The sequence below is a fragment of the Teleopsis dalmanni genome, chromosome 1 (assembly GCF_002237135.1).
Source record: "Teleopsis dalmanni isolate 2A chromosome 1, ASM223713v2, whole genome shotgun sequence".
NCBI classification, from domain to species: domain Eukaryota; kingdom Metazoa; phylum Arthropoda; class Insecta; order Diptera; family Diopsidae; genus Teleopsis; species Teleopsis dalmanni.
In genome coordinates, this window is record NC_051846.1 from 115,179,357 (window position 1) to 115,196,241 (window position 16,885).

At 30.7% G+C, this 16,885-nt stretch overlaps 1 protein-coding gene across 1 annotated transcript; it reads right to left on the bottom strand.

Annotated features, from left to right (window-relative positions):
- Positions 1 to 424: 424 nt before the first annotated feature.
- On the bottom strand, positions 425 to 6,067 carry LOC119666010. The gene is made up of 3 exons (XM_038075270.1): positions 5,838 to 6,067; positions 5,657 to 5,771; positions 425 to 877 (listed from the first exon to the last, which is right to left on the bottom strand). The coding sequence occupies exons 1-3, from the start codon at positions 5,938 to 5,940 to the stop codon at positions 706 to 708; spliced, it is 390 nt and encodes a 129-aa protein (XP_037931198.1). The 5' UTR covers positions 5,941 to 6,067; the 3' UTR covers positions 425 to 705.
- Positions 6,068 to 16,885: the final 10,818 nt, after the last annotated feature.

Genomic DNA, 16,885 nt, shown 5'->3' on the forward strand with positions numbered 1-16,885 from the left:
TGTCCATGTCTCTCACGTGGACAACAATATGTTGCCTAATTGTTCTAGAGTTGGCAATCGAGAAAATATCTATATTTACATAGGCAGTAGAATATGTTTACCCATGAAGATTAAAAAATTACAAATACCAAAAGATGGTGCTTTCCCTTTTTTCTTTTATGTTACGTTTACCTAGAATGATCTTCAGCAATGCGTGAACGGTTACAGCAAGTATTGTATTAAAGCTTGTAACAAAATTATTTGAATATATATGTAAGATATCTTTTCCAATACTAAAAACTTTAATTAATGAGAGATTTGATCTGACAATAGCAGACCCAAATAGGGACTATACACGCGCTTAATTTCAAAAGTCTCACATTCACGTCCTTGTGTGTTCGAGTTCTGATGCCAAGGTGGATCTAAAAATAAAACTGTTACTCAATTAATAACAATTCTCCCATCATTTTATTGTATCTGTACTTAAGTGATAGTCATTGTATATATACATATAAAATTTAATCAGAGATCTGACAATTTAATTCTGATTTTTAAATATATTGTATTAGTGCTCTTAAATATATACTAAAATACTAAATAACCAGTTACAATTAATATGTAGTGTAAAATAGGAATTGTATAGAATGTTTTTATGTAAATAATAATTTGCGAATCTATATATGTACCCAAAATTAATTTTCAAATTTAATGTCCAATATTGCAGGACTAGGTCGTGTTTTCGTTTCTATTGGAGGCATCCAAAGCATCTCTTTCAATATAAAAGGGCGTGCCATCTGGTTTCTTACATTTATATTTTAACTGACAGCAATCGGGATACGGCTTGTTCACGTGTATTCTTTCGCCTTTATTACAGTTGGCCAAGTATAGTTTCCCACACCTAAAAAATTAAAAAAATTTTTAATAATACTAGGCTGCTCTAAAGTTCTTAAAAATATTTAATGTTCCTTTCAGAGAATGTTAAAAGCCTATATAGTACATATTGTTGAATATGAAATATTACGTATGAATATAACGATTGTCCTTCTTAATGCAATCCCAACATTAAACATTAGGATTTAATTTTATTTTTCGATATAAATCATATTGTTGTTTACGTTTTTGTTAAATATGTGTTTCTAATAAATTTTAGCACGTTTTCGTTGCTTTTGTTTTCAATTTTTTCCAAACTTGAATTTTCGAATAGATTTAAAAGCATCTTTAAAAGCATCTGTAGGTAAAGTAGATATATTTTTATTTAATAGGTATTGTAATCTATATACATAAAAGAAAGTCGTGTTAGACCACTTATAACTCAAGAACGGCTGGACCGATTTTAATTAACTTTGAATTGTTGGAATCGTCTTCGCTCCGAATAGCAGAATACATTATAAAATATTGGAAAAATCCACTAATTTTAGCAAAAATAATAAATTTGTAAATGCTGTTTCAAACTGTTGACAGTTCGACAGTTTGCGTGATATTCATTTCTTTTTAAATTTTTTTTTCAAATATTTCAAATATTTCAAATTTCAAATATAATAAATTCAAATATAATAAATAAATATTGTCATAAATATATGAGGTGAAAGTATCGATTTGTTTGTTTTGTGCGAGTGTTTAATATTAACAATGCCGCGACCCAGAAAGTCTAATCTTTCTCAACAAAGCCGTAATGCAATTAGGCGTCGAACCATTACGCATGCATCCACTGAAGAAGAACGAGAAATCGCACGAGAAAGGAGCCACATTAGTATGACCCGCCTTCGCGCTTCTCAAACACAAGAGCAAAGAGAGGCAGCCCGTGAAACGGCTCGGTTGGCAATGAGAAATCGTCGAGCTTATCACACAGAAAATATCCGACGATCAAGAAGAAATGCCTCAACTATTGATTTGTATCGAGCAGCGTTTCTATACGATTGCGCAAATGATTACACTTCGCATCCTTTCGTTCGCATTGGTCCAATGGACGTTACTTGCGAACATTGCATTAAAGTTTGCTGGAGAATCGCCGGGATTGTGCTGCCTTAATGGTAAAGTGAAATTGCCATTATTGACTCCGCCACCTGTGTCATTGCATTCATTGCTTTGTGGTGAAACACCAGAATCACGACATTTTCTAGCGAACACTCAAAAGTATAATAGCTGCTTTCAGATGACTTCATTCGGGGCGGACATTATCGAACGGCGTCAAGAGATCAACACAGCAATGAAAATAGCAATTCTTCAAGATCTGCAGCAACTACTTCATGAACATCATGCATTGGTCAAGATGTTCAAGACTACGTTTACCTAAAATTTAATATAACATTCATTGACTGATACGCGGCACGAAGTACACGGGGTCACCTAGTTGTATATAAATAGGATCTCATATTTTTTTATATTAATTTCAAGTATATAGGTATGCTTATATAAATAAAATAGGCTATATGTAATAGTTATTAAGGAAATTATAAGAGGAAAACGAGTGTTATGTAGGAAAAAAATCATATACATATCTGAACTTGAAATTAAATTCGAATCAAATGTAATAACTAATAATAACGAATTTATGTACTATATTCAATAATAAAGTAAAAAATAAATTTTTGTGGACCTGGACATTTAAAAAAAATTCACTGTCACGTACAATTGACCATGAGAAAAATATGCATTTTCTAGATTCGAACTACAAACACTCAAGGATGACGAATGCAAGCCGAATAGGAAATTGAATTCGTTTAAACTCAAAGGGCATATCGGTTAGGATCATTGGAATCCTCGGAATGAGAACTTCATCACTTTTGAATTTTCCTTTGGGTATCGTTGCGTAAATCACATTGGCCATCAGTTTTGTTATCACCAATCGCGTTCCATTGAATAGTTTTAGTTGGTTCAGATTTCGAAGCATAATGACTACCGAACCAACCTTTAGTTGTAAATTATGCGGTGGTAAGCCAGGCTAGTTGTTAGACACAGTCCTCGTTTCTTACATAGTTTAAGTCATCCACATCTTTGTTCTTAGCCGCCAAAATTGCTCGCTCACTCATCCATTTGTTATTTTTATGATAATCAATGATGTTTAGAAATACTTCATTGATGAGTTCGTCTTTTGATGAGACGAAATTGCAACAATTTGAAGGAAATGCAATTAATCCGCTGGATTCTTTAACAGGCACACGGCCATAACCGATTTTCAACAATTGCTTGGAGAAATCTTCATATATTAATGACAGTATTTATTTATTATATTTGAATTTTTCGTCTATCTTCGATAGTTATCTTTAAGGAAACTAACAAAAAACATAATTTAAAAGTTATAGCGGGAAAAATAATAAATACGATAAAAATAATGACAAAAAGAAAAGCGATAAGAGAAAGAAGAATACAAATTATAAAAAACATATACAATATCCTGTGACATTTGATTATAATATCCTAGTGCGTTATCCCGCAAAAACAAAATATTTTTCTTTGACAAATTTAGCCATTTTTTCCCTTTATTTCCTCATTCAATCGAACCAACAATATGCAATAGTAGTCTGATGTTATTGTTTTTCTTTTTTCTATATAGTCAAAGAAAATTATTCCACTTGAGTTCCAAAATACGGAAGCCAAAACTTTTCCAGCTGATTGATAAGTTTGTAGTCGTTTGGGTGCACTGTCCCCGGGCTTTAGCCATTCTCTAGCTTGTTGTTTTATTTCAGGTGTAAAGTAACGTATCCGCGTTTAATCAATTGTCACTACTCGACAACTGATTCCAAACAATGTTCTGAATAATGAAGTAGTTGTCGTTAAAATTGTTGTTAAAATATTGTACAACAACATTATACACGTCCGAAGGCGTTGAGAAGGAGATCATACAGTGCTCCGTAAACAAAAAAGAAGTGTTAGAAACATTAAAAGAAGCAAAAGTGCGGCCAAAAATTACCAAAAATTAAGTGTAATAATAGTAATAGTAATAAGCAGAGATGTTGGATTATACAGTTGTAAAACGTACCAAGAATTCAGAGAGAAGTATGAAATATTCGAGCGTGTAGGTGAAATCAATAAACCTGAGAAAAATCAGTTTAGCAGTAACAGCAAGAAAAACATTCATAATTAAAAAATGAGCCACTGATTTAATTGTGGATCAAGTGATCATAACCGAGCAGTTTGTAAAATGGAAAGAAAATGTATTAAATGCACTGAAGCGGGACATATAGTGAAAAATTATAGTGGATTATAGTGGACATATAGTGGAAGTGGCGTGAAAAATGCTTTGATCAGTTAACCTGTCTTAAAAACTTACTGTAGGAATGCGCTAATAAAATTACACACAGATGCATTAAAAGACAGTTTTGGTACTACATAGTGTAAACGTTTGAAGACCATTTCATCCAGTTTTGTTTTGGAGTAAGAAAATAACGTTAAGTGATTTTAAACATCACAATTACAATAACAATTTCGATACAACCTTTTAGGAGTCCCGTTTTAGTTGATTGCAGATTGCTCTGCATTTACTCAGACAGTTAAAAGACTAAAGTTCCGCGTGAAGTAGCTCAATGGATATTACATCCGGCAGACTTCGACTTTAAAATTGAACATGAACATGGAACTGTTTAATGGAGGTTCTTACAATTTTCTCTAAGATCTCTGAAACCTGACAGTTGAACCCAAAGTGATGGAGCGTGAAATTATTACGACTGTCCATAATGTTGCATAATTTTATGTACAAAAAACAATGCATAGCGTAAGTCAGCAGTTTTGGATATCGCATTTAGAGAGTAAAATCGAGTAAAATCCCTAATGCAATCAACGCTTGTATCAAATGCAATATCAGTAACAAGAAACTTGGCAAACATGACAGCTATTCACGGGTGCAACATATGTATATATGTTATATATATATATATATAACTTCAATAAAAATGGGGCTAGCTTTTATTCGAAATATGCATATTTAGGATGTTATTTTCATTTTAATCGAATCTATTATCAAATCTATATGATTAGGAGTCTTCTTATTTACTATCACTATACTACATGTTTTGGAATTTTGTTTATATAAAAAATTGACTTTGAAGCTGAAAAAAATATTCACAACTTTTAATGTGTCTGTGAATGAGAATGTAGTATGTGTCGGCGTAGCAAAATAATATAGTATTTGCAATGCTGGGTAAAAATCTCTTCCAGTCTCGGCATATATTATTACCGCGTCCACAAACGAGAAGTATTAATATTTTTAATACTTCTTGAATGTAAAATTGTAATAGAATTTATACTCTTAGAAATATTTAGAAATGTTTCTCTCAGATTTAATTGATTTCAGTCTGAAAATTTATTTTTTTGGGTGCCTTATTGAATTTTTAAATGTAATTTATTTATAAGTGTATTTGCAGTACATATTTTTATCAGCTTGGGCAATTTGTGTTCAATAAAACTGGGCAGTCACTGCGTATTAAAATCAAAACAATTTTTTGATCAAATACATATGCACACATTACACATAATTGCACCACCCGAATTTTATTTCAAATACTTGGAATATTGTCACATATTTTATAATTATTTCGTGTTTAAATTTTTAAAATTCTCAAATGATCAGCAATTAGATTTTCGCGCTGAAGTCTGACTCACGACTTCATCATATTTATTTTTGATATACTTTAAATTAGTGTGCAGTTTATATCAGCAACGAGAAAGTATTTGAGCTCACCCTTCAATTAGTATTGACCCGTCTTCGTTACATGTTAAACGCTGACATGGTGCATTCCCCGGATTAATGCCCAATTTCAAAGTGTCACCATGGTGTATGCATTTACCCGGGTTATCTACAATTAGGTACACAAAATAAATGAATGTAAATTGCTATATGACGTTCTTTTGCCATTAGCTACCTGGATCTGCTGGTATGAGACCTGAGTAGGCGTTGCACACCGAATCTAAAAGCATCATCGAAAAACCAAAGCAAAACAAAATGATTACGATGTTCCGGTCCATCGTGCGCAATGTTTTGAATCGTTTTGAGATCGTAAAATAACTAAAAGAAAAGCGAAGACGGCACAGTAAATAAGTGATTTTGTTCTCTTCGCGATTTTTTAAGGCGATTTGTGCTTAGAATTTTACTAATTGTTGTCGTTTCTATACGCTTTTGTCTTCTCTGTTGGAAATCGTTTCGTTAATTCCTCTTGTGCTTGTTTTCAATTTTTATTGTACATTTTGTTCTATTGTATTTACGACTATAGCCCAGGGTCGCAGAGATTATCGGTAATTTTTTATTTTATTTTCAGTTTCAACAAATGGAAATACGCTTGCCTGATACTTCAATCGCATTAATATATTATTTAAATAATGCAACACTTGTTGTGGAATGTTTTTTATTCAAATAAATAAGAAAACATTATTGTTTTGTTAATATTTTTAATGACGGTTTCAAAGATATGGTATGGTCAACTCAAGAAAGTTGAATGAAAAAACTGAATTTAATTGTATTAAGAGTCAGGCATTCAATTAAATTGTTAAATTTTATATTTCTTAGAAGTAGTGAAACCAATGCTTATGTTTAATAATGATATAACTTATGGAAGTATATATTACATTAAGTCATTAATTATATTTTTTTTATAATTATTAGTTATAACTTTTATCGGGTACAGAGAACTGCAACTAGTCATAATTTTAACACTCAGTCATAATTTTAACACTCGTAAAAGCGCAAATCAAAATGTGTATAACATAAATATTTTTTCACACATTACTTATACTCGTGTGGCCTATTTACACTATCATGAACGTGAGATGAACTTGACGACAACATGAATAGTTCAGTTTACACTATCATGAACTGTCATGAAGCGTGATATATTTTTGTTTTGTGCCCAGCGTCCGGAATGCTTTCGCGTGTTTTGTTTCTCGCGGAAGCGTATTTAATTCAAACGCAGACGATTCTTCAGCGATACTTTTGTAAGAGAGTTGTCCATCGTCCGCGAATCGCTTAGACGCGCAATTATCCACTCCCCAAAACCATCGGGAAAGGTGATGGTGAGTGAGCTTTCTTTTCCTCTCATATTAGTAAAAGCTTTTAGCACTCTAACTTATACATTGAAAACATTCTTTTTTTATATTTTTTATAATTAAGTTTTATTCAATAAATATTAGAAATACAGAAAAACTTTGTATTAGTGAATTGTTTATTTTAAATAGATCTATAACTTTTGGGAAGACAGTTTTTATGTAAAATTAAATATGTCGGAGATATAAGCAATCAAAGATGAATTTTATGGAAAAAATCGTTATTTTCCAATCTTTGAGGCTCTTGGGGCACCATTTCCACTTATCCAATTGAACTAAAATTTCACACAGATTATTTTTTTAGTAAAACGAACCGATCTGGGGGGGTGCCGCGGGCAATTTTCCGACTTTCGAAAATTAATGGCACCCTAGTGTGCATGCTATTTAATTTTAAGTTAACCGAATGAGAAATAATACCTAATAAGATCAATTAAAACACAAATAAATAATTAAATATTAATAATTATTATTAAAATAATAAATAAATAAATAAACTGAAAACAACTACTGAACTGCAGACTGAAATAGAGATATAATAAAGTATATTAAAAAGAACGCTTAAAGTATATAAAGCGCAATCAATTTAATTTTTTACTTACACTGGAATGCCGAATGGAAAATCGAACGAAAAACAATAATTAATATATTATTGTTGAAAGCAAATTCACTAGATTTTAACAACAAAATCAATACGCACCGAAAAACTAGATGGCCCGCACTGAGCATGATTTAAATAATTGTAAAATATCTGTCGCTCGGTATGTTCCACGAAGTGTAAGGGTTTTTTTTCTGCTAGTCGCATGATATGATACATTACTAGTACATTCTATTAGTATGATCACTTGTCACCTTCTTTTGTAAATATGATGTCAGGCATGTATTTTTCATGTGTTTACGGCAGGGACTACTGGGTAACTTCGGCACAAACACTGAATAAGTGTGCGAGTTTTATTTCACTCCACCACATTCGTGTGAAATGTGTATTTTGTTTGTGCACACAAGACATGAATTTTTTTTGAAAAAAAATTTTCGCACACCACATTTGTGGTGTAAAATTTCTTTATTTGCGCACACATTTGTGGGAAGTGCTTTGCATTTTGTCCACAGCACAGTGTTGTTCTGAACCCTGATAAATAGCTTCATAGTACATGATCTTCCGTATGTGTAGAATATATGGGAGCACCACTTTTCGGTCCCTCAATAAATGCAATTTGTGTGGTGAAAACAATATATAATGCTTAGAACTCGATATTCGTCGAAAATTGTGATATTGTCATTACCTTAGATTTTGGAAAGAATAAACTACAAAAAATAGAATTAAGGTTTAAGGTAGCAGAACTACTAACGAAATTTGCTGGAGAATAGAAGCTAATTTCAGATTTGATAAGTAATAGAAATGTTTTTAATAAATTTGGACTAAGAGCAAAACATAAGAGCAGAACAATATTAACAACAAAAATAAAATCATATCTTCATTGTCTACTTCTACATCACCCATATGAAATTGATATTCCTGTAGACTAAAGTTCCAATTATTTTAATTTCTGGGTTCAATTCGAACTGGAATTGTTCATGTGAATTTTTAGCATTTGTTTTTGTTGGTTTGTCGCAGATATAGATGACACTACAAGTCAATAGATATTTCCCATAGAAAAAATATATAAATATTATATGAGTACATGTTTGTAATTTTATATCTTTTGTTATGCTTCCATGTTTTCATTTAAATAAATTACTTAAATATTCAAAAAGGAAAGAAATGCGAACTTGTTACATATGTTATTTCTATATGTTTAAAGACGAGTGTATAGAGATTAAAAATGGCAAAAAGAGAGAAAAAAATATATTATAAGGACGGAAATTTACACCAAATTTTCACCTACATATGTATATATACACTAAAAACATCACTAATGTACGATACGAACTAAAAAAACTTCAGCACACAGGTTTTATTTAAGCACATCACGTTTACACTTATTTATCAGTAAGTGTTCACTGGTAAATATTGCAAATAGATGCAAATAAAATAGATTAACTAATATTTAATTTATTTATCATAAACAACTTACCAAACCTCACCCCCCGCATCAAAATAATTGCAGCACGCACGCGCAATACATCCAAGTGGTCTGCAATCACATTGAAATAAAATATAAAATAATAATATAATTAAATAAATGAATAGACTTATCTACTTATTTATTATAATATTTATATATTTTTTGAACACTTTTTATATTTTATTATATTACAATAAATAAAATAAATATTGAGAACCACCAGCAACCCAATGTATGTCAAAGCACGTTGGTGAGAATCAAAATAAATCAACGAAACAGCCAAATAATTGTCAAAATATTCGTCGTAAGAGAAATGCTAGACTGCATCAATGAGCATTTAATACATAAGGGGTATTCACTCTCCCTTGCAAACTCATTGCAAGGTGCACGAAATGCACAGATTGTACGAAAATGCAAATAACAACCACAAAATACACGCACAAAATTTCGTGCAATTGCGTGCAATCTTCCAATACTAAGACCTATGTCTATTTGCTTGCAACAAAACAAAAATGGCAGAAATCAGCTGTTTTGACATTTGTTGCTTCTCATTTTTAAATTTGAATTGAGGGTTAGTAAAATTTCGAGATATGTTTCGTTCAATGATTTAAAACGATGTGGCCATTCATTAAGTTTTCACAAATATAATATTATATACATATACATTTGTGAATTAATTTATCTATTTATCAATTTCAGCGAAACTTACGAAAATTTGTCCACATTTTGAACTATTGAATGAAGTGTTTGGACTCATGTCTAATTTTCAGCCGCTTGTTATATGTACGGACACATTGTCACAGTCACCATCTAGTTCTGCGCTAGGCGACGAAGTTTATTTTATTGAATCGTCTGCAGACAACACATCATCCAGGGCCCTGTTGCACCAACACTTTTCACTTTTCACTTTGCAAAACTTATGAGTGACTTTTTTTTGCAAAGTAAAAGTGAAAAGCGTTGCACCAAAGACTTAACATAATTTACTTTGCACTTTGCAAATAAAAATTTCACTGCAAAGTCTTTGCATAAAATGCAAAGCAAAGCGTTGCACCAAAAAATTAGATCACTTTCATTTTGTATTGGTCTTTGAAAGCATTTCGATTCTGTATGTATACTTGTTTTTTGTTTGTTTGATATTTTGATGCTATGAGTACATGATTTATGCATAGTATGTACTTATGAGTTTAATTTTTGTTTAAAATAAAAGTTTTTAAAATAATATTTTATTTTAACAATTTATATTATTACAATTTGTAATATTTGTATAATTTTAGTACAATTATATGTTATATATTAATACAAAACACAAAATTTTTGTATATGATTTCTTTTATTGACATTGAATCGTAGATAAAGAAGTTGTGTATATCCATAGAGACAATTTTTATGCTTTTAATTTATTTTGCTGTTTGAAAAGTTATAGAAAAAGAATTTATATATAAGGAGTATGAGTATGAGTTGTTTTAACAACAATTATATTGAAAAACAAAGTTAACAAATATAATAAGTTGCTTTTATATAAAAATTTAGTTGAAAATCTGTCATTATTATTTAATTTTAAAATATTATAAGTTATTAAAGTATTGTTTACTTGTCGCTGTGTATTATCCTAATACAAAAGAAACCTACGCATAAAGGGCCTAAATTACTGATTTTATTTAGAACATTTTTCTTAATTTATACAAAATTACCTTAAAACTAACTTAACTAATTTTACTATCAACGTTAAAATAATATGTTATCTGTTATCACTAATTTTAGTGAACTATATTATTTTTAATTACATTTCAAACAAGGTTCAAAAAACGACGCAAGTCCAGGCACTTGTGATTTTTTCTTCTATTGTCTTTAGAAATACATTTTTATTATCATAATTAGATACGGATAATTAGATATTTAAAAATGTTACAATGTTAGCTATTATAGGATATTTTATACCCATGTTTTTTCTTAGTTCATAATTCGGAGAATTTGAACGGTAACAGACTTATAATAATAATAAACTGATTATTATAATAAATAAGTGTTCATGCTTAAACAATAATTCACATAAAATATTTATATTAAATGTATTGTAAATTTTTTTTAGAAACTGAACTCTTTAATTCACAATTTAAAAGTATTGTCCGGTAATATATCCCTTTAATTATTGCAACTAAATTTATTTCAAAAACAGCAATAATATTTGTTTAAACTAATTTTCTATTTCTATTTTTTTAAAACTATTTTTATTTATTTATTAATGATTTCTTTCATTTTACGCATTGAAAGAAATCACTTTGCAAAATTTGCAAAGTGAATTAATCATTTGCAGTTTTTTTGTAAAGTTTTGCAGTTTACTTTTGCAAAGCGCAAAATAAAAAGTGTTGGTGCAACAGAAAGTGCAAAGAAACCAGTTTTTTGTCAAATATTTCACTTTTCTTTTCATACTTTACTTTTCATTGAAAAGTACATTGGTGCAACGCTTTGCATTTTTTGAGTGTTTTCAAAACTTTGCATAACTCAATTCTCAAATTAATGCTTTATGTTCTCAATGAGAGAAAAATGCTCAAAAACTCATAAAAATTTGCAAAGTGAAAAGTGAAAAGTGTTGGTGCAACAGGGCCCAGCTCTGCACCGAAAGTCGTGCGTTCTGCTGTGCAAAGCCCCACTACCCCCCTCGATAAAAAATATAACAAATAACAATAATAAATTAAGAATTAGTTATATTTTTATTATACTAATTATTTTTATATTATATTATTATTACATATATTAATATATATATACGTTTTTATACATTATGTTATTCTTGTCTTGAAATAAACCTACTGGAAAAAAGAAATGTCGCAATTGACTTCTTAATTATATATTAAATATATATACATATACCATATGTATGTTTTATATATTTGTATTCGTAAATTATTGATTATTCGTAATTATTGAAGCGCTTCGAAGCTCCTTCATGGGTTCTCTGAGTAGCTTCATTCTGCATAAGCTCATCAAATTCTTCGTCGTTGTCATGTACGTAATCCACGTGTTCCGTATCAAATGTTGTGCAATATGAAACAAAGAACAAAAATTATGACTCGTATCATTCTGAATACGGATTCTTAACTCCTTAAGACTACCGAAGCGTTCCTTCAGAAGTCCAAAACAATGTTCAATCCTTAAACGAAATCTGCTATGGCGTAAGTTAAAAGTTTTATGTTTGGAGTAGTCAAGCTGTTGGGAGTTTGACTGAAAGGGAGTTATAAGAGTTTTAAGTAATGGATAAACAGAATCGCCTGCTAACCATTGTTCTGAAGAAAATAAAGAATTTTCTTGGATGCAGAGAGCGCTTGTACGAAACATGCGAGTATCATGTGCACTTCCAAAGTGACCAACTGCTACATGTCGAATCTTCATCTGATAGTCACATACGAATTGTGCTTTTATTGATTACACTCTATTTTTTGAAAAATAGGATGTATGGTTAACCACTGGTGTTTCTTCAAGTTTTATTTCAGTACCGTCAATATATCCAATGCAATGTGGAAGCTCATGATAGGTTTTCTCCACTATATCTTGTCGTTCAGCTACATCTGGCCACGTTATAAATTTGGTTTGCAGTTCCAATATGGAGCAAAAGACTTTCTTTGCTCAATGTGATACGGCTGCAAAAACAGCTGATTCATTTTGATGATGGAATTTTGCAATAGAGGTGTTCTCGCACTCTTGCAGTTTTTGTATAGCATTTCGTGCTCCTTGCAAGAGAGAATGAATACCCTTATAGAGTATGCTGGGTCTACTGGCAGCCCCTTTTTAGGCTCAAGTTTTCACTTAAATTTTCAGAGCGCCATTAGTGAGAAAATTTAAAGCAAAGAGAATATAAACGCACATATGATAATAATAAACGTATGATTGCAAATGCAGTATTGATTTTAATTTTGAAAAACTCCTAGTAAAAATAGACAAGTATGTTTTGGTTTTGCATATATTATTTTATAATAATATATTTAATTTTTAAAGTTTGCGAAGGGACATTTGGTACTCCTATCTCAGTGTCAATACTTCATAATATAACATAAATCATATTAATATTCACCTTTAGATATTTATAATGGTTTAATTTTTTATTTTCTTTTGTTGGTTATTGAATCTGAAAAAGATATAAAACACAGAGTTCGAAGGACACACTTTTATGTTTTTAATAATATATATTAAATATATTATTTATTCAAAATTTAGTTTCTTAAAAATTTAATTACATATTTATTAGAATATCTTTAATTGGAGAAATTCTAGTTAGATTAAATTAATCATTAATAGGAATTAATAATTAATTAATTAATTAATAGGAATTGTTTTAGCGAGTATACAAATTTAAGAAATTGAGGAGTTTATGATAGATATAGATTAATAATTGAACATGGATTGCATATCTCAGACTTATTTTTTTAGCTAATATTAGATATATACGGTTAGGAAGTCGAAATTTATTAATCAGTAAGGAATTATTAAATTTTATGCCATTATTAACTTTATAATGATTTTAATAACGTTTTTGAAATATAGCTGCCTTCCCTACTTTAAGTTTATAAGCTGAAATTTCATTATTCAAAAGATTACAAGTCGAGGCACGAACACGGCTTCAGAAGGAAAATGATAGTTTTAAGGATTATTTGCTGAAGTACTAAATGTACATCAAACGTCAAGACTTCACCAATAAATTCCAAGTTTCAAAGTCAATTGCATGAAGTATGAACACACCAAACATTGCAACGTGTCACATCTTGAAACCTAAAACCGTTCAATCAGGATCAAGTCACAGAAGTTAAACGTATACACCAAATTCAAGCGTGCGAACCACAGCAAGATTTAAGATCCATCAAGAAAAATTCCAAAGTATCTATACAACAGCAAGTCACATCAGGCCATGAAATGTTACCATTTCATGAAATGTTACCAGTTGTGGTTACTACAACCACAGTTAGAATCAAGATTGAGAATTACTTGTATGAACTATTAACAATAAGTGATAAAACACAATAATTTGTAAAACTTGTTTAAATTAAGTAAAATAAGATAATTAAATTTATTAGTAGTAGATAAGGCAATAATATTAAGATTGTACTATTAACATATTAAGTAGATAATTATGGATTATTATATTGTTAGTTCTGGTGGAAATAATTGTTTCAATCGTCTATATGTGGCCCCGTCCTTTGGTAGCTGCCTCATTGCTGGGATAGGATGGGAGAGTAATCTGTCTTTGTGATTTTTACTATTTTTACAGATAACGTCTGAGACGAAGGGTGTCTTTAGGTCACGATGAATATCATAGTATTACATGTACCAGCCAGCGTTGATGATAGTCCTACATATTTGTGATTGTAGGCTTTGCAGTATTTGTATGTTTGATTTGCATACTGTGCCCCATATTTCGGCTCCATATCTTAATATTGGTGCGATTACCATTTTATATACTAGGAGTTTATTTTCCAGTGTTAGTTTTGATTTTGAGCAGAGTAGCCAGTACAATTGTCCAAAGCGACGGTTAATTTCATTGCTTTTAGCTTTGATATAATCTTTCCAAATTAATCTGCTATCTATAGTAATACCAAGGTAATTTGCCTTTGTGTGTGTGAAAAATTCATCATTGTTAATTTTTATATGTTTTAGGTCATATTTTTTATTCGTGTAGATAACATGAAGTGTTTTGCTTGTATTTATTTGAACTCTCCATTTGTCGAACCATTCAAGCGTTTAAGTATGGTAATTCTGCAAGTTATCTGTGGATTTGTTAAAATTTATATTAGCTGCAATTAGGGCTGTATCGTCAGCAAAAGTTGCTATCAAATTTAGAGAATCAAAAGGTGTTGGGATATTAGCCGTATATAGTAAGTAGAGTAATGGACACTACCTTGAGGCACATCAGCCTTCATTTTTTTAAGTTCAGAGATTGGGACTTTATACTTCACATTAAAGTATCTATTTTGTAGATAGCTCTTTAGTATGAGGTAAAAATATGTTGGGAGTAGCTTGGACAATTTGGTTAGTAGACCCCCATGCCAAACGCTGTCAAATGCCTTTGCAACGTCTAGATATACCACCGAAGAAAATTGGTTTGAGTCAATATCGAATATTTTTTCCGAAAGCCGAATTTTGTGATCAGGAATAAGTTTTCTTTGTGCAGAATCGGTTCTAGTCTTGCCAAAAGTATTTTTTCAAACAATTTTGACATAACTGGTAATATTTTGACATAACTGGCTAATTGGTCCGTATGAGTTTATAAGAGTTATATCTTTACTTAGTTTGGGTATAGTTATTTCTTCTGATATTTTCCATACTTTTGGAAAGTACTTAAGATGAAGAGCGCAATTAAAGACGTTTCTCATGTATACAAGTGCTTGTTGGGGCAACTCAGTCAGAATTTTTCCGGTAAAAAAAATCATCATCTCCCAATGATTTTTTAAATTGATTTTATTTTTTATAGTATTTTTAATCTCTGTTATAGAGACTTTCTTTATTGCGATGTTTCGAGTAGAGCTAATCTGTGATACGTTGCCTCCTTGCTGTTTTGGGTTGCTAAATGCGGTTTCGAAATAGGCGCAAAAAGTTCAGCTTTTTCAGGGTTGGTTCTAGCCCAAGACCTATTTGCTTTCCTCAGTGGGGGTTGATGCATTACAGAGTTTTTAATATTTTTAGTTGCTTTCCATAACGAATAGTTTGTGGCTTTGTCAGCTGTGAGATTCATTATGCGTTTTTGTAGATTTTTATTTTGTACATTAAGTAGCAGGTCTTTAAGTTCTTTCGTTAGTTTGTTTAAGTGCTTTTTTAGTGTGGGGAACCGATTTATTTGCCACTGTTTTCTCAGTTTTCTTCTGTCAATTAACTTGCGTTTAACGACCGACGAGATTTTATTTTCATTATATTTTTGTTTAAGATATTGTTCTTTTTGGGTGAGGAGGTTCGAAATTATTTATTTTGCAGTGCAATAGGTATTTAATATTGTGAATTTCTTTGTTATTTACATCTTGATTAATTTCAATTGTAAATAGGTTCAGTGGGGATTTTGTGCGTTTTGTATATTGTAGTACATTTTGTATATTACATGCTTCGAGTCCCAGTTCAGCTAGCTCTAATACGATTTCGATTTTATTGAAGGAGTGGTGCATTCCGCGTAGGAAGATCTTGAACCTCCCTTTCTTCTTTTGGCTTGTACGTGTAGTACTCTGCGTTTTTATCTTTAAGGAATTTTACTATGTTAGTGTAATCTGTTGATTGAATCTGTTGGTTGAATTTTTATTTCATTATTCTGTAAAACACGAATTTCATATTTTGATATTTGTAAAGCATGTAGAGTTTTAATAAGATTGTCTAGCAACTAAACTTTTTGCACGTAAATGGGTGGTGGCTTTTTATTTTTAGTTGATTGATTTTTTGTTTTGCAATTGTTGGTAGATTCTTCATCATTATCAGTTGTTGAAAAAGCTAACCTATTTGTAGTTAAGAAATAGTCATTAACGTGTTCTGTTTTTTATTTTGCTTGTGCTTCTTGGCGCTTATTTCATTATTTTGCTTACCAGTGGAGCTTCGGATTCTCTTATTCGCTATTGGCGTGTTGAAAACATTGTTTTGCTTATGATTGAATCTTCAACTGGATTTGGAGTTATGAAGTCAACATTAGGTTTTTCCCAATTCGAAATTAGTTTTGAGGGTGTGATTTGTTGTTGCTGATGATTTGATTGCTGAAGATCTATATAGTTCTTCTGGTGCATTTGTTGTCTTAGCTGCTTCTCTATTTGCTGCTTATGCTGTGGTAGTTTTTGTTGGGTTTGCTGTTG

Coding starts and splice junctions, on each gene's coding strand:
- LOC119666010 (XM_038075270.1), bottom strand. CDS start 5,940: ATGGACCGGAACATCGTAATCATTTTGTTTTGCTTTGGTTTTTCGATG. Junction 5,772..5,837: donor TCTCATACCAGCAGATCCAG/GTAGCTAATGGC, acceptor ACCTAATTGTAG/ATAACCCGGGTAAATGCATA. Junction 878..5,656: donor GGGTCAATACTAATTGAAGG/GTGAGCTCAAAT, acceptor TTAATTTTTTAG/GTGTGGGAAACTATACTTGG.